General features: G+C 38.1%; 2 protein-coding genes across 3 annotated transcripts in view; one reads left to right on the forward strand and one right to left on the reverse strand.

Annotated features, from left to right (window-relative positions):
- Lrba (LPS responsive beige-like anchor protein) overlaps nt 1-23,181 on the forward strand; it is a 488,275-nt gene that overhangs the window by 272,273 nt on the left and 192,821 nt on the right. For both annotated transcript variants that reach the window (XM_026787115.1, XM_026787152.1), the window contains one exon: nt 383-519. In XM_026787115.1, the coding sequence (XP_026642916.1) occupies nt 383-519 (137 nt within the window). The remainder of the gene's footprint in view (nt 1-382; nt 520-23,181) is intronic.
- Mab21l2 (mab-21 like 2) lies at nt 3,881-5,694 on the reverse strand. Its single transcript, XM_005344172.3, has one exon. The coding sequence runs from the start codon at nt 5,483-5,485 to the stop codon at nt 4,406-4,408; it is 1,080 nt and encodes a 359-aa protein (XP_005344229.1). The 5' UTR covers nt 5,486-5,694; the 3' UTR covers nt 3,881-4,405.

A 23,181-nucleotide genomic window follows, 5' to 3' on the forward strand; every position in this document is an offset into this window, starting at 1 on the left:
GGAGCCTATCAGGCCTGCCCCTGGCTGTTATTCCATGTTGTTGGTAGCCTGAGGCTGGCTTTCTAATAGAACGTGGATGGGCTTATTTAGGCATAGCCTCCGTTTTACCTAGAGATTAGACCAACATTTTACACACTCCCTGTAAGATAATTGCTTCTCAGTTTACCATTATCGTTAACTGCGTGTTATAAATCTTATCGTATGAGAATCCAGACTTTGTGTCTTCAGAGCTGGGTTTTGTATGAATGGAATATCAAGGTATCGAGGTCAGCCATGCTGTTCTTAGAAGTAGCAATTTCAAAAAGTAAATATTATTTCTATTCAAATTTGAGTTTTTAAAAATGTCATTCCAGCTCCTATGGCTTATCTTTTCTCTTGGCAGGTCCTGTTAGCCTGAGCACACCAGCCCAGCTTGTGGCCCCCTCTGTTGTAGTGAGAGGCACTTTGTCTGTCACCTCCTCTGAACTGTATTTTGAGGTGGATGAAGAGGATCCCAACTTCAAGAAAATTGATCCGAAGGTGAGAAGATGAGGAGGGAAGGGGGTTTAATTTTTTTCTTATTATGGGATAGTGTATTCTACTAAGTAAGATTGGTTTTGATAAAAATCTTACAAGAGTAGTTCAAAACTCTTGCTGAATTGCCTCTGCTTACTACAGGCAGTTTTCATTCTTAGCTTAAGATCTTTTACCATCTAGTTAGAATATTGAAGTTCATTTAAATTCAAAAACAATTTCCACTTAATTGCATTTATCATTAGTTCTTTGAGGGAAGGGACCTTAGGGAACATTGTCTATAAATACATTCTGCCTCAAAGGACCCAGAGTGAATTAAACAACGAAACTTCAGTGAACTTGAGAGTAGAATTGTTTAGTTCAGCTCATATATTTTCTGGATACAATACAAATGTTTCATTACCTTTGCTTTGTCTCCATGGCTTCCTATTCTGTGGTGCACGCCAGCCTACTCTGCCAGTGTCTGATACCTCTGTTTCCCATTACCTGTGGTAGCTTTTACAAGGCACTGCATAATTTCCTATTCTTAAATGAAAATGTAATTTCCCCTTCGGAGGTATTTTGATTACTTTTCAGACCATGGCAATTTTGTTTTACTTAGAAACATTTCTGTTTTTTAACATAGTCATAAAGCCAAACTAACATTGATTTAATGAAAGTGAGTGGTAGAATTTGTTCTGAGGAAACAATTTATTGAAAATGAACCAAATTCGTGCCCCATAGAAAGAGTAGTGGTTTAAAATGGAATAATTAATTTTACTTGCTATTGTGTGTATGTACACATAATATACACACATTCTGAGTTTATTCGTACCCTCTGTGGTTTTGGAGTCATGTAGAATTGTTAAATCTTCATGATTTGGAAGTATTTCTAAAATGCTCTTAAGAAAAATGTTACAGTTTTGTTGAGCTCTGCAGACAAATCATTTCTTGTCTTAATACATGTTTGCTTTGAGCGCGTTGTTTCCACACTGCTGCATGTATTCAGGCAGGACTTGCTGCACCGTGCGACAGGAAGGCCATGATAGACCTGGTTGCTGGAGTTAGATAATTCAGATAATCTAGTGAATAGAAAACGTGGATTCTGAAATTTTATTGCCTAAAATGTTCTGTACTTGTCTCATGCTAAATTATCTGAAAATGTTATAATTTCATTAGGAAAAGGTTAATAAAATTACTGAAACTCTTTGATTCCTGATGGCTTCAGAATTAAAGGAGACTGATTTAATTCAGAAATTTTACTATGCTTTTGAAACAAACATAGTTTAAAGTCTAAAATATGATCCAATGGTGTTTTTTAAAATTAAAACCTTTGTCAGCCTTGGAGATCAGATTCTTTGAAGTTATTTCCTTTTTTTTTTATGGGAAGCCATAGCTTTTAAGATTTTCTTTTATTTATGTAACATAATTAAATTAGGTTTCGTTCACTGTTGCTTGTAAAATATAAGATATTTTGGCCTAATCGTGAAATGTGTCTCATACTGCAACCTTCCTGTTCTCCAGACACCAAAATTCTTGGCAGTTCATATTTGAAAGTACTTCAGCCAATTACTGACAGAATCTTTGATTTTTGTATAGACATCGATGCTAAAAGAAATTTTTGTGTTGTAAATACTAACACTTTTCCTGACAATGACATTTTTTAACATTAAAAATCTTTTGTAACTTGCGTTAAATAGGAAAGGAAAGATTGATATGGGGAATTTTTTTCTTGTCAAGACTTAATAACTTTTTTGTAAACTAGTTGAAATGTTGTTTCATGGTAGAAATAGTTTGAGTGAAAATAGTTATTTTAAGACAACATTTTAACCCTCTCAGGCAAATACCATGCCGTAAGTGATTCGTGTTCACCTCAAGTAGCTTTTGTTTTCTTTGAATATGTTCTCAAAATTCAAACCATTTTCCTCAGAGGATAAAATGTTTTATTATTTAAAATAATTAGTAAGTGTACTGAATTAATGAATTTGTTTTATATTTACAGGAAGACACACACACACACACACACACACACACACACACACACACACACACGGCAGGATGCACATTGAAAGGGCAAAGGTAATTTCAGAGTAGGTAGGGCCTAAGCTTGTATTTCTGACACAGAATTATTTCTCCCAGGGCAGCCAGCCTACAGTTTATGCCTCTTCTGTCAAGTGGGCCTGGGGCTTCAGCGCCCAGGAGTTTCCTAGGGTTCAGTAATCTTAGTCCTCCTGTTCTTAGCACCACACACCCTCCCCCACCCAAACTTTTTATCAGAAAACCACTGTTTATAATGTTTTCTTCTGCATCATCCATTTATAGATCTTTTGTAAAAATTAAAAAATAGACTAACTTAACAGATAAAATTTCAGTGTTAGGAGTAGCATTTAATATATCCTGTACTTTTACCTCACGTGATCAAAGCTAAAACAAGGTACGTGTCCTTTGGACATAAAGTGAACAAACCTGTTTCTTTAGGATATTTTCAGTTCTACTAATATCTTATATTCTGCATAGTATTTTATTGCATATAAAAGAAATCTTTATCAGAGCCGAAACATTGGAATGAGTCTGGGATTATTACCTGAGTAAAGCAGGGAAAGGAAGGTGCTTTCTTTATTTCTAAATTTTTGGAATTATTTTTAGGACATAAAATACTATCAAGACATTCTTTCTATATAAGTAGATTCAAAATAGTTATTTAAATTTTATTAAAATGATCATGTTTATTGCATTAATAAGCAAATCATTTAAAAACCAAAGTAGTACATGAATCTGAATTGTTCATATTGCCAGTTGCTGGGGGAGAGGAATAGTGCGGTCACCAGGTATTTATTTATTTATTTATTGGTGTAGTTGATTTACTTGCTAATTTTATTTATTTTTACCGTTTGAAACTTGAAGCAAACAAAAGAGTTGAAGGAAAAACATGAAATGATTTCATTATTAAAAACAGTTCAAAAACATTTCTTTTGCACTGGATTTTTAAGAACTTACAGCTTAATAAAATAAATCCTAATTTATAATGTAGAGAAGTTTTAGAAAGGCTTTTTTAGTATTTTAAACTTTAGGATAAAAACATGTTGTTCTGTTTTCTTATTTTTAAGTACTACATATGGTTACTGTTAAGATCTACAAAACAAATTTACTTTATATCGAGTAAAATTCTTACTTTACTTTTTACCAAGGATTTTGTTGGAGATTTGTACAATTAATTCTCCAGAATATGCTGTATTTTAAACTTTGCAAATCAAAGCTCAAATGGAAGCTTCCTGCGTTTAGTTCAAGCTCACATCTTGTAAGACAGAAAGTGATCTCATCTGCCTTCATTCAAGAACAACCCACAAGCAGCCAATTACGATGTAAAGTAATATTTTTATTACTGGTTTACTGGTTTCAACAAGACATTTTAGGGCCAGGGTTAGAGGTGCAAGAAGGAGGGAGGGGCACATTGACATTGGCACTGAGACGCATTTCACATCAGTAAAACTTTGTAAAAAGAAATTTCACATATAGTTAAATAATTTTTTTTTCACTTGGTGACAATCATTCTAGCAAAACAAGGAAGGGGTGTAAAGAAGGAAAAGAAGGGAAACTACTATACATGGATTTGAAAAATGTACCTTGGGTTTCATTTTGTGTTGGTGGCAAAGCCCGATTGCTTCTTTTGTGTGATCTTTAAGTTCACATTGTTTGGAAGGAAACGATCACTTTTGTGCAAGAATGTAAATTTTTTTTGGTTGATTTGCCCTCTTTTGTTTGCTTCTTAATTAAGGAGATCTTCCGTCTACTCCCGTTCTTTCAGGTGATTTCCATAAAAGTTTGTGTTTTAGAGTTTTTTGCCGTTGTGTGTGTGTATGCTCTGGGAGAGCATGCCCGTTTGTGTTGCTTTCCACGCAGTCCGCACAGCACTCTATAGTTTGTCCAAGCTTTTGGGATTGGTGAGGATTTCCCTGGCCAACCTCCAGGTCTGCTTGGCAGCGCTCTCCAGGGCCGAGTGGGGCTTGCCCTGGAAGAGGTCGAGATTGGGCAAAAAGTAGTGAGGGCAGCGGCGGCACTGCAGGCAGGAGATGAGCTGCAGCAGGATGCCGTTCAGACGGTCGCCCAGGCAAGCCTCGTCCCAGTCCGTTTCCCTCGGGTGTTTCTCGCACTCGTACAGCAGCAGCGTCTTCATGTGGTAGTTATTGAGCGGTTGGCCCGGCAGCTCCAAGTGGCGGTCCCGCAGCGTCTTCAGCACCGAGAGGCACTTGTTTCTACAGCCGCCCATCAGCAAGCGGTTCTCCGCCTCACCGAACTGCAGCACCCAGGCGTCGCTTTCTGCGGAGCTCTGCTTGCCAGTAAGCGAGTAGCACTCCTTGGAGAGCAAGTTGAATCCTTCAGCCTTGACCTCTGCCACCCGATTGGGGCCGGGCCAGGGGATGTGGGGCATAGGCCACTGTGCCGCGCTGCGAGGCCAGATCCCGGTGCACTTGAACGCTGGAGTGATTTGCACCACGTAGCGCTCCCTGATGCGCAACTTGACCTCACTCGTGTCGGCGATCATCTTGACCACGTCCCGGTAGCTGCACTTGTCCACCGCCTGGGCGACCAGCGTCTGGAAACGCGAGCGGATCTTGCGCGCAGAGAGGTAGCCAGATGCTGTGATGAACTCGACCCAGAGAGACATGCTCCGCTTCCGCCCATCGCTTAGTTTGAGCACCGCACAGCCTGGCAGAGATCCGTCGTCCACGAAGTTGAAGACGCCCATCTGGTTGAGGTAGAGCACCACCTCGAACTCGGTGGGTGAGATGACCTCCAGCCCCTCATAGCGGGCGTCGATCTCGCTCAGAGAGCTGATGAAGCGCGGCTCCTGCACCTCCACTTCCTTCAGCACATCCGACACTACCTTGCAGACCTCTCGGATGGTCTTGGCGATCGCTGCCTTGCGCGCCTGGCAGCGCTCGGTGTAGTATTTATTGAGCTGGTAAACCAGCTTGGCCTGAGCGGCGATCATGTTGGGGCACAGGTCCGGGCTGTACACCGGCGTCTCGCAATACGTTGAGGGATCCAAGGCTCACGCACTGGTGGTGGCCCTGCGGCTGTGGAAAGGCGGTGCGTTCCCCCTGAGGCCCCAATTTCACTCTTGCTTTCCACCTGGGCTGACCGGCTGCTGATAGAGCCGGCTGGCCTTTTCTTTTCCCTCGTTGGAAATCTTTTTTTTTTTCCTTTCTTGCGCAGAAAATTAGAAAGAATATGATTTTTAAAAGTACCAGCTGGCACTTTTTCACTTTCTTTTGATAAGTGAAATGAGGATAAATAAAGATGAAAAACTTCTTTGTGGGGGAGATGGATGAAATGGTAAGAGAGAAAAAAATTAGGTTACCAAGAGGCTAGGCTTAGATGTCCTCACCAGCCACGATTGCTCAGATATCTGGAAATGAAGTCTTATAAGTGCCAACGAAATTTTTAAAATAAGAGCAAAACATTCAGTGGTTCATCCTAAAATTTCTCTCTCGCTGGTAGGACGTTTTCACTCAGCGTAGGTGATGCCTTCCTTACCCTCCCCCAAGAGGAAAGTGAAGGATGTAATTAATGCCCGGAGAGCCGCGAAGTACAGCTCAGGCCGCTGCGCACTCTGAGGTTTGCAGACGCCCCGCGGTCTCAGTGTGCTGGTCTCCTCTCTTCCCAGGGGTTGTGGCGTCGCAGTTTTCCTGATTTCCTACTGGAGGCGTTGTTTGGATTGAGTCGGTTTGTTTGTGGAGGGTTCTTCCTTTCTCTAGGTGCAAACCGCTGCAAGTTGCTTGATACTCATTTCTGTCTCGTTATTTATACTTTTGGCCCTCGCAAAATCTATTTTAGTGTGACTAAGTCCTTGCTGACGTTGTATCTTGTGCGCAGTCCTAAGGAGTCCGGGTTTTTCCTCTCCTCTGGGTTGCTTGTGCAGACTCCACTTCTCCCTCCTGTCCTCTGTCCTCTGATACCTGCCCCCCACACCTCTCTCTCTCTCTCTCTCTCTCTCTCTCTCTCTCTCTCTCTCTCTCTCTCTCTCTCTCTCTCTCTCTCTCTCTCTCTCTCTTAGTTTATGAATGGTCTCTGGGCCATCGTGAGGGGGTGGAGCTTCAGTTCCTACAATCCCTATGCAAGCTGTCAGGGCTTTAGCCAATCCTAGAGAAAGAGAGAGAGAGAGAGAAGACAAGCTTGGAACCATAGCAGCCACCTCACTGCACTTGATAAGGTGGGGGGTGGGGGGAGAAAAGTAAGAAAATAGGACAAGATAAAAGTCAGATGCTCACACCCGTTTTCTAGCCCCGTCTTCTTTCATCCTTCTCACCAGTTGCGATGAAGAAAAGGAGAGTCTTTCTAGAAGGGTTTCTGCTCTGGCTATGGCTGGAGCAATGGCCGGAAAGTAGTAATGGAGTGCTTTTAAGTGAGGTTCACTTTTGTTTTTAATTCTCTGAACATTCTGCACAAGGTGCAGACTCTAACAAACTGTCTTTGGCTTGAAGGCAGATGGGAGCCGAAAGGGGAGCGTAGGAAAGGACTTAACATTTTGATACCTATTTTTTCTGTTTTTTTTTTTCCTCAAGTAAAGTCTTCCTTCTCTCTCCCTCCTCTCCCCTTGTTGCCAGGAGCTAGAGCGATTGTCGTGTCTGTGTAAAGGAGGGTATATGATGAGGGTCTATAACCGTAAATCTCTGGTTAGTAATTTCCGTATGCTGCCGAAAAAACGAACAGTACAGAAACTAGTCCAAGTATGTTATTCGATCATTGTTTCATAGTTAGATTCAGATATCTCTGTGCCACTATTTTACCGTTACAAGAACTAAGCAATAACTAGAGAAAATACTTGAGTTCTGAAAACAATGTAAATTATATGAGGTATTCATCACTAGGTTATACTTATTAATTAAAATAAACTACTAAAATCATTTTCAATTAATTAAAATATAGGAAAGGAAAATTGAATATGAATTCAAGTTTTCTTAATATTTTTGCATTGTGACCTTAATTTTGAATATATTCTCCAGCAGTACAGCTTCTGGTTTAAAGTCATGTTATTTTCATAATTGACTCTTGCTCTTAAAGGAGTTGGCTGGGACAGAAATCCATAACTGTCCTGTTATTGATTACCCAGATGGCCATCCTCTTCCTCTGGCATCCCACCGAAACTCATGCGTGTTCTTTAGAATTATGTATTATCCCTGTCAAGCTGTGTGACGGCCACCTTGTAGGACTTTTGGAAGAGTAAGGTCTATAGCAAGGTTATTGACTTGCTTCTGAGGTTTTATCTTTGAATTTAAGATGTCAGGATTCTCATTCATTTTAATACACTCAGGTAGTTAGGACTGTTTTTAATTGGATTTGGCTGATATTTCAGGTGTGGCTTATGTGCTTGGAAAAAATGAAATCTTTAGCTTTTTTTCTTTTTTTTTTTTCTTGCAAAACCTTGTGTGTGGCTTTTGTAAAAGCCCCCATAGGAAAGCTTGACTTGTTTTTGAAACCCAACCAGAACTCAGTTGCTACCTGGAAAGCTAATTTCTCTGTCTGTTTGGCATGAAGCACTTGGATCTCTACCCCTTCATACGTCCTTAGTCTTTGGTGTGTCCTGATGGCTGGAGATTCGGCTGGCTCCTTTTTAAAGAAAATTTGGCTTTTTCTTTTTAAAATCAAGCGGGATTTATTGCTTAGGGACTGTCTTCAGTAGAGAGGTATTGGGAAGAACCTTGGAAAGTAAGCATTAGCGAGCCTCTGAGACAGTAGTTTCAGTGGAGGTCCTAGGACTAATAGCAGTACTGGGCAACCCGCTGCAGCTTTCCCGCTGGTCAGAAAATCTGCTGCTGCTGGACCGAGCCCACGCCCGGTAACCAGCGCTTTCTGCAGTCCGGGCCCCGGAGGCATTACTGGCCAGAGGGCTGCACTCCCACGGGGTGTGTGTGACCATAGTGAGAAGCTTGGAACAAGTCCTTAGGCAGCGCGGGGCGGAGACTGATGGTAAGGCCCAGGTGTAGAGTTCCTCCACATCCTCCAGGGGCCAGGTCTGCAGCGTGCACATGGCCAGAGATGCCTGTGAGAGCCAGTTCAAGCCCTTGGTGCCGGCTGACCCAGCTCTGCTTGCCAATCTTCGAGCTAAGGGACACGCACACCCACTGTATTCCCCTCTTCCAACCTGAGCAAGTTCCCTCACATCCTGCACCCTTTTCTACAGTTTCTCCACTTCTACCTAGAGGCGAAGAATGACAAAACGTTACAAATGTTTTGATTTAAAAACAATTCATTACCAATTTACCCTGTCTAAGGTAGATGCTCTAGTAAATAATAAATCAGTTAAACAAAGGCGACTTTAATTTATCGCTGTGGTGCTAATTAGAAACATCATTCGAGCAATAAACTTAAACACTTCCAGCAAACACTGCCCCCTCCCCCCTACCTCTTTCCACTGCCTTGGCGGAAAGCTGCTTCTGCTGTTTGTGGCTCTTCTCCCTGGTTGAATAATTGAAGGGGGAAACGGTATCTGAGGAGGCTATAATTGAAGAGCCCCTGTCACCTCTGCTTTTATGTATGTTGGTATAGAAGTCCATCAGCAGCTCCTTGATGGTGTATTAAAACGAAGTGGCAGCTCCTTCTGCAGAAGATACGATGTTCTATTAAGGAAACCGAGAGAGAAAGAAACTCTAGAGGCTAAAAGCCACTTCAAGTCTTCAGACCGATTGATCTGTATTCTCTTGTTATAATCCGTCTCATCATACTTGAGTTAATGAGGCAAAGGAGGGGGAGCGAAATCTGATGGTCCTTGACAAATTCATTAGGGAGACTGCAGGACATTTTATTTGACTGTTAAACATCTTGTTTGTTTGGTTTAGGCAGTGCCAATATCAGCATGCTTCTGCCCAGAACTGTGGCGCAGGGCTGGCTGACTTCAAGACATTCCTGAAAGGAAGGAGGGCATGGAGGGTGGGTTTCCCCCTTTGGATTGTGGGTAATGCAGAATCTTCAGACTTCTCTGGGCATAATAACATTTCTTATCATTCCAGTTGGAACATCTAGAAATGTACTGAGGTGGGTATACTTTTAGTAACTATAAAATATGGACATGTTTAAAACATTAGTTCCTGTTCCTTTGCAAGTCGAGTGTGGCTAGAGCAGTCACTCTGCTATTTTCTGTGATATGAGAATGTTTGAGGTCTAGCAGCCAGGTTACTTCTCTGTGTACCCTGGTTTTACTTGATCATAATTAAATAAACTTGTGGCGATTAATTGTATATCTTCCTTCATCAAAACCAATGTGAGCGCTAACATGGAAATTAAGAAGTTACCTACTTATGCAGGTTATTTGAAAGATTACTGTATTTAAACCTGAGGGATATTTTACAGTTCCAGTTAGAATCAGGACCTGGAATGGAGGTGCTAAAATCAGGACCTGCTAAAATCAGGAGGAGGGCCTACAAAGTGCTGAAAATTCTTCTAGTTGAAAAATAACAGGCAGTTAGGCTAGAGTATTAACCTTATTAGTTCATCCTAAACAATGTTGAACTTGGATTTGTTTTTCAGATTTTCTTGAAAAGTAGTGAATAACCCGATTATGAAACTTTCTTGCCTAGAGAATTCAGTTATATTTTTTGTTAGCATTGACTTAGACCCAGCTTAAGTGCTTTGAAAAAGCACCCTGCCTTCCATTTAGGGGCAAACAGTCTGGGGGAAAGAAAAGCCAGCCAATGCCCTCTGCCTGTCATTTCATACATCCCTGCATGGCCCGGGAGGCCTGCTGCTGCAGGGGTGTGTGCATGGGGACGCGGATGCAGCAGCGGCCACGTTTTCCTCAGAAGCAGAGCTAGCTTCTGTGTGCCTGACAGTCCTAATCCTGTTTACGTTTGCACTGAGCACAGGATCCCTAAACTGTTTTGTTCTGTGCTGATCTTTCCTTAGAGATACGTTTACTGGATTAAACTTCAGTCCAGTTTTTACTTTAACAGATTAGTGAGATTTAAAAGGTATCTATTTTATGGTGTATAGAAATAGTATAGTGGAGTCTAACCATCTTTACAAGGATACACAGGTTTTATATGATAAGATCTCGACTTCCTGAAAGCATTTTAGAAACATTCAGAAAATAATTAAATTATTCTCTTTTAAAAGGTCTCTGAAGTGCTTATACTTTGCAGAATGCAGAGGCCTCTGTTTTTCTGTTTGCATACATTCTTAGCCCCTGCTCCAATTTTGAAAAATCTAGTGCCCATATAGTGACCGGAGTGTTAGTCTTTATATATTAAGTTAATTGATGGCATTATAAAAAATAATACTTGATTTTTGAAAAACAAATCTCTCATATTGTACTCAAAATATAATTTTGGAAATAAAAATTATTCTGTGATTTTAAAAGCTACTAGTAAAGGCTGGACAGAAAGTAAATTACGCAGACGTGCTTTGTTTGTGTGCTGGTTCTGATGGAATTTTGTAGAAATAACTAAATTTAAATATATGAGAGAAATTCCAACAATCATGGATATTGTACTATATGCAGGTTTTATTTTATTTTTTACTATTATCTGTCATTTTCTATCAATCACTGATGTGACTTTCCAAAACTCTGAAGTTTTCCACAAGTTTCTAAGGTATTGATAATTATTACTCTGGAATTAATTTGTAAAAACCAATTATTGAATATTTTCTTTGACTACTTCATTTTTTTGTTTAATTATTTTAAATGGCCAAGCATGCTGCTAAATACTTCATTCTGTTTTACAAAATAGCTTCAAAACAACAGAAAATCCTTGTCTCCTCTTTGATTTGTAGCCCAAGAGTATTTGTTCGCATTTAAATAGTTTGAACTTAAGATAATGTTATGTCAGGTAAAGTGATGTCTTTGACTTTGCACAGCAAACCTTTCGAATGGTACTGAAAAAAACAGCAGTTTTATGTACTTTTTATAGGTATTGTTTGGTGGACACACTGAGTTTTTAAAATTACCTTCCATAACACTGCTAACACTTCCATATTACTGCGGTATTTTTTGATTAAATTAAAACTAGTACATTTCTAACCCTGGCATCATTGAGTAAGATGAGAAGGTTGAAAACATAATATATATGTTAAGTTTTTCTCCCAAGTTGAACAATATAAGTTCAAATGAATACCACATTAAAGTATACATAATTTGATTTCACTGAGACACACACGACCAACGTCGGGAACTTCTGCTTGGCAAATGGAGATAGCCGGTAGCCTGGCTGAAAGTTAACACGTTATAGGAGAGCTGGGGAGTGAAGCCTGGAAACAGAAGCAAACTTAGCAAGTATTTGAGCTTTACTGCGTTCTCATCTAGGTTATCTATGGTTTTGGCATTACCAAAACATCATTAGCTTTTTGGTTATTTCATTCTTTAATTTCCATAAACATACGTATTTTTTCTGAAAAGTTGGATAAGTTTCTTTCCGTTACTACCTTCTTCCTTTCCTTATTTAAATAAAAATTTCAAGTAATTTAAACTTACTAATGTTCTGTGAGTCAAATATTAAAATTTACCTGCCAAATGGATTTGGCTTTACTTTTAATTTTTACTATACATTTGAGAGAAAAGAATTCAGATAGCAGAGCCAAATCTTAACCATTAATGACTGAGCATGTAATATATGGATTGCTCTTTGGGTCTCTTCTTCCTAAGGAACTGCATTTACCTGGGATTTAATGTCACTTTCAGGAGATGAACAGTAAGCCAGAAGTAATCAATACTGAATTTATTGGTAAAGAGAACAGGATTTTATGGCTTAAAGGTGTGATGTTTATATGAAAATAATGCAACTTTTTATACATAGTGTGTTTCTTGGAATCTTGATGCTATTATTCCATTTCTTTCATCTCTTATGCTTAGTAGCAGACATGAATGGAAAGAGAATGAGAGTAGTGATGCAGATTTTGGCAGTACTGAAGTATACTAAATTCAAAATATAAGACTTGAGAGTTTGCTCCATGTTTTTCTTGGGTTGTATGTGATATTTTTGAGGACCCATTTTTGAATTACCAGATAAGCAGATCATGTGAATACATTTTTATTATGTTTTAAGAAAACTAGCCAGGGGCCTGGAGAGATGGCTCAGCAGTAAAGAGCACTGGCTGCTTTTCCAGAGGACCTGGGTTCAATTCCCAGCACCCACAGGGCAGCTCACAACTGTCCATAACTCCACTTCCAGGGGATCTGACACCTACACAGCAATGAACATAAAATAAAGTTAAATAAATTATTTTTCAAAAGAAAGAAAACTAGCCAGTTTATGCTCTTTATTGACAATCAGTGTCCTTACAGTACGCCATCTGTATTATAGTGTTATAGCCGACTAATATCCCCCTCAGACAGCAGAGCATTTTTTTATGAACGTTCTATTTTAATAATGGTAAAAGCCTAATCTTCCTTCAGATGTTTGAACTTAAAGATAATATGCAGAGAAGATGATTTCTTGGAGTGGCTAAACAACAACAGAAAATCCTAAGGTATCTGTATAATAGAAACGAAATAACATTTGATGATCCAAGGAATAAAAAACTTTTTTCCTGCAACTATGTAAAATATTGTGAGGATTAAAAAAAAAATAGCTGCTTTGGCCTGTGGATATCAAGTTCTAGCCCTCTGTTTCTTCTCTGAATTTTCCCATCCTATCTCCTGTTATCTTCGGATCCTAAAGAGCCATTCTCTTATTTTGTAACTTGTTTTGTCTGTAGACAAAATCCAAGTTAGTAGTTTAAATCAGTGTAGATAAAGTCGAAAATCTTTGATCTGTGGCTCTGACTGTTTCTAAGTGATTTGCTTGCTGGGAGCAGACACTGTCCATGCCCTTTCACTTTGCTATCAGCTAGGTGCACACAGAGGACCCGCAAGGCTACCAGATGCATAGTTAATCATCAGCGAGGTCAGCAAGGTTTTCACTGTTCTCCGCTGGGTCCTCAATCCCAAAGTTATTTGTCTACGGCAACTTTTTGTTAAATGCTCCAAAAATTTTCAGTATTTTCTGAAAACTAGCCCAAACTTTTGGTAAACAATGAATGATACAAATAGTTTGTTATTTTTTTTTAACTGTGAAAAGTTGTTACTGTACAGAACCTACTGGGATACTTAAAATAAAAGCATACTCTTCTGAGTGTCAATAGAGAGGATCCATTTGAGGAACAAAAGCTACCAGGGCTGCTCGACCAAGTCACAATCTAAAAAATGAATTCTAAGACGGGATCGCAGTGTTTTCCTCAAGCCTACCTCAGGCTTGCGTTCACATCCTCAGTGCTGAAAATAAACTGTTTTCAGCCCTGAAACGGGGGCTTGAGTTAAATGATCTCTTGTGTCTGTCTGTCCTAACAATGAATAATGTAACAGTTGCTGTTGAGCTTGATGAGTATGTTTTAACCAGAATAATTTCCGTGAAATTATCTCCTTTTGGTGTTGCTCTGGCACAGGATTATGAAAGTTTTTAATGAGAAAAACCATAGGTAACTACAGCTCTTTCAGACCATTATAGAGAAAACACATTCTAGATTGCAGATAGTTGGGAAACACAACAAAAGAACAACTTGAGAGAAATTGTAGGAGTGCTGTTTATAAAAAATTGGACCATCAAAATGAAACATGATCTGTATTCTTATAAAGATATGCATTTAAAGGTGTGAACAAGGCTGACAGATACTTTTTCTTTCCTAACTAATGAATGAATTCAAGAGTTACATACTTTCATGAAGATTGCTGTTTTATAAATATTGATTTTTGAAGCCAAATGATTTCAAGTTTACAATTAATTTTAAAATGTGTCTTCTTAAAGAAATGACATGACTCTAAGAAGCTATTATTTTCTAAGTTCATAATTCATTAAAATATGTATCCAAGCTGAGATGTGATTCTTACATGTGTCCCCAAAGAAGGAAATTTTTATACTTTCTCATGCTCTTCGCTTGTTTTCATCAGAAGATTTGACAGGCATAAATGTGTTAACATCTTTGATTTTTACAGATGTTCCTAGTTTTCTCTCAAACTGTAAAAGATGCTGTATCAGAGAATCATTGTAGGAAATACTTTCAACACTTCCTTTCACATATGCAATTCCTTGCTTGTCTAAGCTTGGATATTTTTTAGGTAGAGAAGTGATGCAAGAAAAAAGTAGGTTGTGATCCAGTTGTTCTCATTTCCAAATAGAGATCAGCAATGTCTTTTGCTGTGTTGTGAGTTCTCTCTGATAGCTTTTGAATGAGCGAAGCTGAGTACTTCAGTTTTGTGTTAAGTTCATTGGAAGTCCTTCGTCTGTGCATTTAGCAGTGCCATGTGGCCACCAGGAGAGTTGTTGATGGGCACTCTGTGGGTTTGCAAAGTGCAAACCTAAAAGACCAAGAGATGAGAAATGCATTGCTATTTGTGAATTTATGTTTTATCTCACTTCACTTGAAAATTTATGAGTAGTGTGACTTAAGGGTGCTGGAGTTGTGTGTTCCAGGGCTTGCCCCCACTGATAACACCCTTGTTGGCGTGAAAGTGCAATGCAAATTATGACAGTTACAACCTTCTGTTTTGTTTAACCTGTCAGTAGATTTCCTGGCTCAGTGCTGAGGGCAATGGTGTGTTCAGCTAGTCCATATTCACCTAAACTTAAAAGGTCAGGTTTCTACAGGCAAGCCTAGTCAAAGCCTAATTGATGAGGAGGGCAGGGAGACAGAATTTACTGTTCTGTTGGCTAGTTTCATATCGTTAGGTTGTCCTGAAAGCATCAGGCAGTCACAGCCCCTTTCATGTAAGTGCTGACCCTAGACAGGAGCTGACAATCAAAGGAGGCAGCCACAGGAACCAGTGCAAGTAGGCTATTGATTTTTCAGTTAGGTCTAAGTAGTTTGTAGTATGGGTAATGGGTGACAGAGGCAGGTATGTCATTATCAATGAGCCCCGGAACAGTAGCGACAACCCTCCCTCATATTTCCTTCAGCACTGACAGTATGCATCCAGAGTCGGTCAATAAATCGCCCAACCCTTAACTGACAAGTGACTGGGAGGTTTAGGTTGAGGAATGGATGTTACAGAGCTAAACTTCTCCTCATGAACATGTATAAGACCTGGCAATGGAAGATGCAGTTACAATACTGAAACATTCTGAAGTTTTGATTTGGATGTGTCTGTGCAACTCTGAAAATCAGCACTTGGTTTTAATAACTTTCAGTATCAGATCATATATGCTTCATAAAGATAGAAATGACCCAATTATTTTTAAGGGTAATCTAAAATGATATTTAAGTTAGGTTATATAGTTTTATTTTGATTAGACTAGCATTTTATGTATTCTTTGGTGATTGTTCTATCACCAAATTTAATTAATTAAAAATTATGTTTCCAAATACATTAAAATTTCTAATCTCTAAAAGTTTTAACTACAAACCAGTCATAAATGGGGGTGAGGGAGGGAAGACTTGAACCTTTGCAAATGTAGTTCAGTGGTTGTTATTTGACTTTAAAGTTTGTTTTTTATTATTTTTTTTACAATAAAACAATAAGGATAGAGGGATCATTCAGTTGCTAAAGTTTGATGAATTATGATTACTTCTGAACTTTGTTTTTAAAACATTTCATGTAGATATTTACATTTAAAGAAGATACAATTTATATTTATGTGACCCCAAGTATGTAACAACTTTTGACTAAACCTAGAGTTATTCTAATTTTGAGATATTTTACATTCAAACCAATCTGTTTTGTTTCAGTATTTAAGTAAAATAAAAGAATATAATATTTATAGCTAGGAGTTGGGGTTGTTCCATGATCTTTGCAAATTATCACATGTTTACATTTTCTACAAACTTTAAACAAATTGAAATAAGACAGAAAAGTAAATGTTTTTTTAAACTTCCTTAAATAACTTATCGTTATGATATCTTGTTTAACACTGTGACATTCTGCAGACCCAAGTTTAATCTGTAGCATCATCTCGCTGTGGAGCACCCTGCACGGCCACATGAATCACTTCCTCATGTCCCCTGCAAACTACAAATCCCTTTTAAAGAAAGCACTAACCAGCAAGTTAAGACAAAGCAAAGGTATTGGTACTTAACAGTATTTATTTAAGGTTATAGTTACGTGTCTGTGTGAGCATTCTATTCTGTCTTATTTTTAAGATACAGGGAATAAAAACTGAATTTACAGAAGATGGTTACTAGACATGTTTTAAGAAGCTTTAGGATTCTGTGGCTAGTATTTATGAAAGTGTCATTCATATCCCTAAATTAATGTTAACCATCTTTTGGGGCTTCTAGGTTCTTAATGCAGGATTCCTTTTAGTCTCATTGCTTTTCTTCTGCTGTTTACAAATCATTGAATTAGTCTTTTTTTTTCCTGCTGGCTTAGGTGAAAAGACTTAGCCAGATACCTTAGAATTTCTCTGTTATTCACTATACTAGAGATAGAACTTCTTGTACTACGTTTGTAACCTTCTTGAAAAATTGTGGTTTTTTTTTAGGAATGAAAAAAAAAGCTACAGAAAGGGAACAAATTAAATTTTCATGAAAGAAAATCCTAATCAGCAGTGACAGTGTAAGAGAAAGATGATTGCCACTTGGTCATTGTGGAGAGGCACTTAGATTTGGTGTCAGTGCTTCTGTTAATGATGACTAATGTCTTTCTTGGAGCAAGTGCATGCTCAAACATACTGCTGCAGCCTGGGGAGAGAGCGGGCTCAGCCATAGACACCATTACAACAAGGCTTTAGGTGTCCAAAAACAACGACTTCTTAAATACAAACATACTGGCCTCTCATTATAATAAAGAAGTGCAGACGTGATTCTAAGGTATTTAACCACAATTGCAAACTGTTTTATACAGTACCAAAGGATTGTCTTTAGGTTAAAATATTCCTGAATTTGTCACTGAAAGAATGGCACGTATCCCTTGCACAGGATCACAGACCTTAAGAAAAATGTGAAAAGAAACAGTTGTTTTTTTTTATATCATATTATTGTATCCTGAGCAAATAAATGCTCTGTAGTTAATAAAGAGGGATGTGTGACTCAGAAAACCTTTTTAGATCTTTTAATCCTAAATATATTGCTTACAAAAGGAAGATGGCGTGTGTTATTTCTTCAGTTGCTCCCCAAAGTGTAAGACCTTTTAGAAGGACATTTACAATGCTTGTCATATTATTTCATATACATCTTATTGGCCTGACATGTCTCAAGAACCATGAGAACACAGATGTCATTGCATTCAGACAACACTAATTACTCTGGGATTTTTGCAGCCTCAGTGCCTGCCTGTAACTGTCGATTATGATTGCTCATGCATCCTATACTGGGAACACTTTTCACATGAAGATGGTGAGACAGGCCTTTTAGTCCTCTATTGTTCTCCAAAAGAAATTGGAAGGGAAAAATTCCTGACACATCGGTTTTATTCAGTAATTTACATTTGAACCATGTTTTGGCAATATTTTCATTTCTAGAGTGAGCATGTTATATGTTAGTATGCTATGAAATCTATTATCTGTGTTCCTTAACCTTTAACAGTTTTCTACATTACTCTGTCTTCAACCTTCATAGGAAATTTCTTTATGTAGCATGCAATTTGAGAGAAACGCTAATTGTGGTATGAGTCTTTTAGAAGTGACAGTGTAAAACAATAAATATGCATGATGTGTTCTTCTGGTGTACAATTTAATGTTTAATGAGAAGCAAAGACAGTCTCGATTTAGATAAGTGCAATCAGCCCAGGCTTTTAACACAGGTCAGTTTTTTTCTTTGTTTAATTTCTGCTACAACATTCTGAATGTTATTTGATGATTCATATTGCTTAGATGATTTTGTAATGCCAGAGGTCAAATAGTGGTCAGATTAGGGCCCTGGCTATTAAATGTGAAGGCCAAATACATGTTTTGATAAAAGGCATAATCTGTGTTAATTACCGACTGGAAAAATAAAAAGGTCTGATAATGTAACTTCACCTGCTGATGAAGCAGAATTGAAGCAGCTTGATCAGAGATGTATGATGGGCTAAAACTGCAGTCTCTGCTGTACAGTTACAGTAATTATGACTAATGAACCGTCCAGTCTGGATGAAATGGCATGCCCATAGGGACTGTGCCCAATCAGTCGTGTCTCATGCAGGCTGCACAAACCATGGATGGCCTTCCATGTTCTGTACTGGAAGAGGTATGCTCTTGCTTATTAATACCACTTTCTTAGACATTTTAAGGTGATTGGAAACTATCTTAATTTGTTAAATATAGTTCTTTCCCTTCCCCTATGTATTTAAATATATATTATTTGCTCTGCATTGCCTCTTTTCTTCAGCACAAAACTACTATTCCATTGATATTTGTGGCTATTTGACTGACTGTTTTTTTATTACTTATGGAGAGTCCCCCTTTTTCATATCTGTTTGTTTTTGTTAGAACATAGTATTCACTGACAAGATCTTAGCAAAGTGCCCCTGAAATAATAATAACATATATGAACATTCTTCACACTGCAGATCCAGTAATAAGTGTCTTGCATGCAATTCATAAATTTTCACACTCACTCTGAGTTAAGTACTAGGTTATCATCACTGTGCAGGTAAAGAAACGAGGCGTGAGAAGATTACGTAATTTGCCCAGGATCACATACTTTAGATCTACGATTGCTTTGTTGATGCTAGTTATATTTTTTGATCCATATATACTTCAGATTTATCTTCTTTTTTTCTAGCCATCTCTCATTTTGTTCTTTTTGATATCTGACAGAACTTTGGGAAATTTTAAAACTGAGAACTCATGTATAAATATAGAATTCTAGTATTTCATTGAACATGTTCTTAGCGAATAGGAATTCAAGGTGAAGTTTATTAATGTATGCCTTTAACAAAAGTATGTATCTAAAATGTAATAATGTAATTTATGCAAAACATGACACAGTCTTCAAACTTTAACCTATAATAAAAAACAACTTGCACAGTTACAAGAAATTAAGTAGGGCTGGTAAAATAAGCTTGGTTGGTTTTTCATCTGGGGTTATATACACTAAGAATTATCTCACTGAACTAGGATTCAAATATTTGCATTGACCTGAGGACTCCATCTACTACTTGTTAGGTAGTAGGATGTCATAGAGATTTTGAGACAGTAATGGAAAGAAAAGACAAAAGAGAGGAGCTGTAAAGATGTCTCAGAGGCCAGGTTCAATTCCCAGCACATACACAGTGGCTCACAAGTACCTGTCACTACAGTTCCAGGGTATCTAATTCCCGTCTTTTGGCCCCAGTGGGCACCTGGGACACTTTTGGTGCACAAACTTACATGCATGCTAAAACCCCATACATATGAAATGATAATAATTTTAAGATAAAAAGAGAAATATTTGAGTGACCCATCAGCAGTTCAAATTGTTGTGCAGAATTCATGCTTATGCAATGTTTTGCTTTATAGAGTTTTACTTAGGAGAATTTAATAAAGTTAGACTCGTGTTTTACTGGTCCCCACCCTGAAGTCTCTGTCTTTCCTTGGAGCTGTCATAGGTCCCCCACAAACTGTTATATTTGTTGTTTTAGGTGTCATTATCTTAACCCTTCTACACTGTATGTTTTCATTTTTGTTGTCTCATTTTATTATGTTTTGAATATGGAAAGTTATTGGAAGGCAGGTATTTTATTTACTTAGTAGCACTTCAAAACTAAGCACATCGCACTTAATAAATGTTTATAGACCAGTTGATAATTGTGATGCCCTTTTCAAGAAATGTGTCCCCACATTCTGGTATTTAATGTGAAGTTTGTAGAAAAATGAGAAAGTCTTTTAAAACTCATTTGAAATAAGATGATCAACATACAGCTGATTGAGCTCTTATTTTGTGCCAGGCAATATTCTAAGCACTTTGTCGTAATAATCTCAATGAGTCCATAATGAGTTATAGCCTTTCATTATGTATTTATATAGAAACCAAGGTAGAGAGATTAAATAATTTGATTTTAAAATGAGGAAGTCCTAAGACATGCCATGTATATTTCGAATTTATCTAAATATTCAGGTTTTTCTGGATATACTATCACTACTGATCCATTTCCTGTAAGATGTCATCTCGACTATAGGCAGTGTTTTTAAGTGAGTTCCGCCTTCTCGCACCTGAAGTGATTTCCATTGCATACCAACTGTTGTGTTCACAAGAAGCTCCAAATCCTCACCTTCACCATGGATTGTTTCTACTCTTCTCCTGTCCCTTCTCTCTAGGCCTCCCCCCTTTTTGTTTGTTTGTTTGTTTGCGACAGGGACTCTTTACACAGCTCTGTTGATGTGTGTGGAACTTACTGTGTAGACTAAGCTGGTTTGCAGTTCACAGAGATCCACCCCTTCGGACTTCTGGGTGCTGCTATTAAAGGAGTGATCCACCAAGCCCAGCCAGCCCTCTGTCTTCTTTCTTCTCTCCTCTCCCTTATCCCTGCCCTTCTCCCCCTTCCCTGCCCTTCCTCCCTTCGCTCCCTTTTCCCCTCCCCCCTTCCTGCCTCCATTCTCTTATCTATTTCTCATCTATTTCTCTTCTCCCACCCCCCTTTTACTCCTTTCCTTCATTCCTGTCCTTTTTCTTTTCTCCCCAATTCCCCTCTATCCTCTCCTGGCCTGGAGTTCTTTGTAGTCCTTCTGCCTGTTGGTATTTGGGAGAAGGTGTCATCATTGTTAGCCCCATTAATTTTCCTAAAAGATGGTCATTCATGGCATCTCACTATGCAGCGTTATGACTTGACTAGATAGCACTGAGATATCTCTGGAGTTCTGGCAATCACCATCCTGTAGGTAAGTTTTAAGAAAATGCTTATGATAAAAAATACCGTAGAAAACAATTTTAGACATTTCCTAGTAAATTATAACAAATTATAAGAAAAAAAACCTTGAAATTGAAATTTGGCTGTTCTAAGATTGAAATGGAGTTAATGAAATGCTGTATATTTATACTTCAAAAACACTGTAGTTTGTACTGAGGCTTTGCACAAAACTCAATCCACCATCCTGTGGAAAAGGAGGCAGGTTACCAAATACAGCAAACTCTAGGAGGAAAGCTAGCTCAGTTTACCAAATATAGCAAGCTCTAGAAGTAAACCTAGCTCAGTTCACCAAATATAGCAAGATCTAGGAGCAAACCTAGTTCAATTTACCAAATATAGCAAGATCTAGAAGGAAACCTAGCTCAGTTTACCAAATATAGCAAGCTCTAGAAGTAAACCTAGCTCAGTTTACCAAATATAGCAAGATCTAGGAGCAAACCTAGTTCAGTTTACCTAATATAGCAAGCTCTAGGAGTAAACCTCGTTTGGTTTGCCAACTATAGCAAGATCTGGGAGTAAACCTTGTTCAGTTTCTATTTTGAGTTCATCTTTTACATGGGAATTTATGAAATGTAATTTCACAAAAGCTGTAATACCCAGTATATCTTATAAACTCATGTCTGTATATTTTGGTTATGAAGTAGGTTCTTTCTCACTAATTAAAGGACCACATTGTATTTAGTTAAAATATTTGTAGCAGTTTTACTGTGTATTACTAAAAACATTTAAGTCTGAAATCGCTGTCATCTATTAATTCTTTGAGTTTTAAGATAGGGAATAATCTAAAAACAGTCGTCTAAATATTCAATTTAGAAAATAGTTCAGTAGCATTCTAAAATAGCTCATTGAAACAAATCATTTTCATATTGTGTTTTACAAAATCATGTTTGATTCATTCAGAAATTCCCTTTTACCTTTGATCCTTTGAAATATAATTCAGATACTGTAACTTAATTTTCAAAACTCTTGAACATGCCATATGATTCTTTCTTTGAGTTTCTCTTGTGGAAAGTTACAACTGTAACATTACATAGTTAGAAAGTTAATTATATTTTAAGTGTTTCAAAATATAGTTCAAAATGAGGAAAGATGACAAGTGTAGCACCATGTTATGATTTTACATACACTTAACATATCTGAGCAGAAAATGAACACAGTGAATGTATGAATAGTCTCATGTGGTAGATCTTAATTTACTTACTATATTTAAATGTATATACTTACATAAATGTAGTTTATACCTTGTGTCTTTAAGGAACGATTATGCAGTTTTACTGTATTTTGTGAAGTCTTCTGTATGTTAAAGAAATAAGTCAAAATCCCATTGAGCTCATCTTGTACTTTGTCATGGAAATGTCAGCTGGCATTACCAGGAGAGTTGTCCCATTTGAGGGCACACACACACACACACACACACACTTACTTATATATGTGTATTGTATATACTACTATTCTACCATGTGAAAGGTAGAATATGTGAATGGCATAAGACAACTTAGAGTCTTAACATGTCATTTTTGCCATCATATAATATGCATTTGTAAGTCTTATTGTTATGTTACAAAAGTCTATGTATTTTAGGCTTATGTTGTAATAGGAGTGGCAGGCTGTGTTCCCAGCACCCGGCCGCCCGCATGGCTAGCTTTACCCGAAATAATTACACGGAAACTGTATTCTTTTAAACACCGCTTGGCCCATTATATCTAGCTTTTTCTCAGCTAACTCTCTCACCTGGACTAGCCCATTTCTTATAATCTGTGTAGCCCATGAGCTGGCTTACCAGGAATGATCTTAACCTGCGTTTGCCTGGAGTGGGAGAATCATGGCTACTCCTGACTCAGCTTCTTTCTCCCAGCATTCTGTTCTGTTTACTCCTCCCACCTATGTTTTAACCTATGAGGGCCAAGCAGTTTCTTTAT

The sequence above is a fragment of the Microtus ochrogaster genome, chromosome 1, assembly GCF_000317375.1.
Source record: "Microtus ochrogaster isolate Prairie Vole_2 chromosome 1, MicOch1.0, whole genome shotgun sequence".
Classification (NCBI taxonomy): Eukaryota; Metazoa; Chordata; class Mammalia; order Rodentia; family Cricetidae; genus Microtus; species Microtus ochrogaster.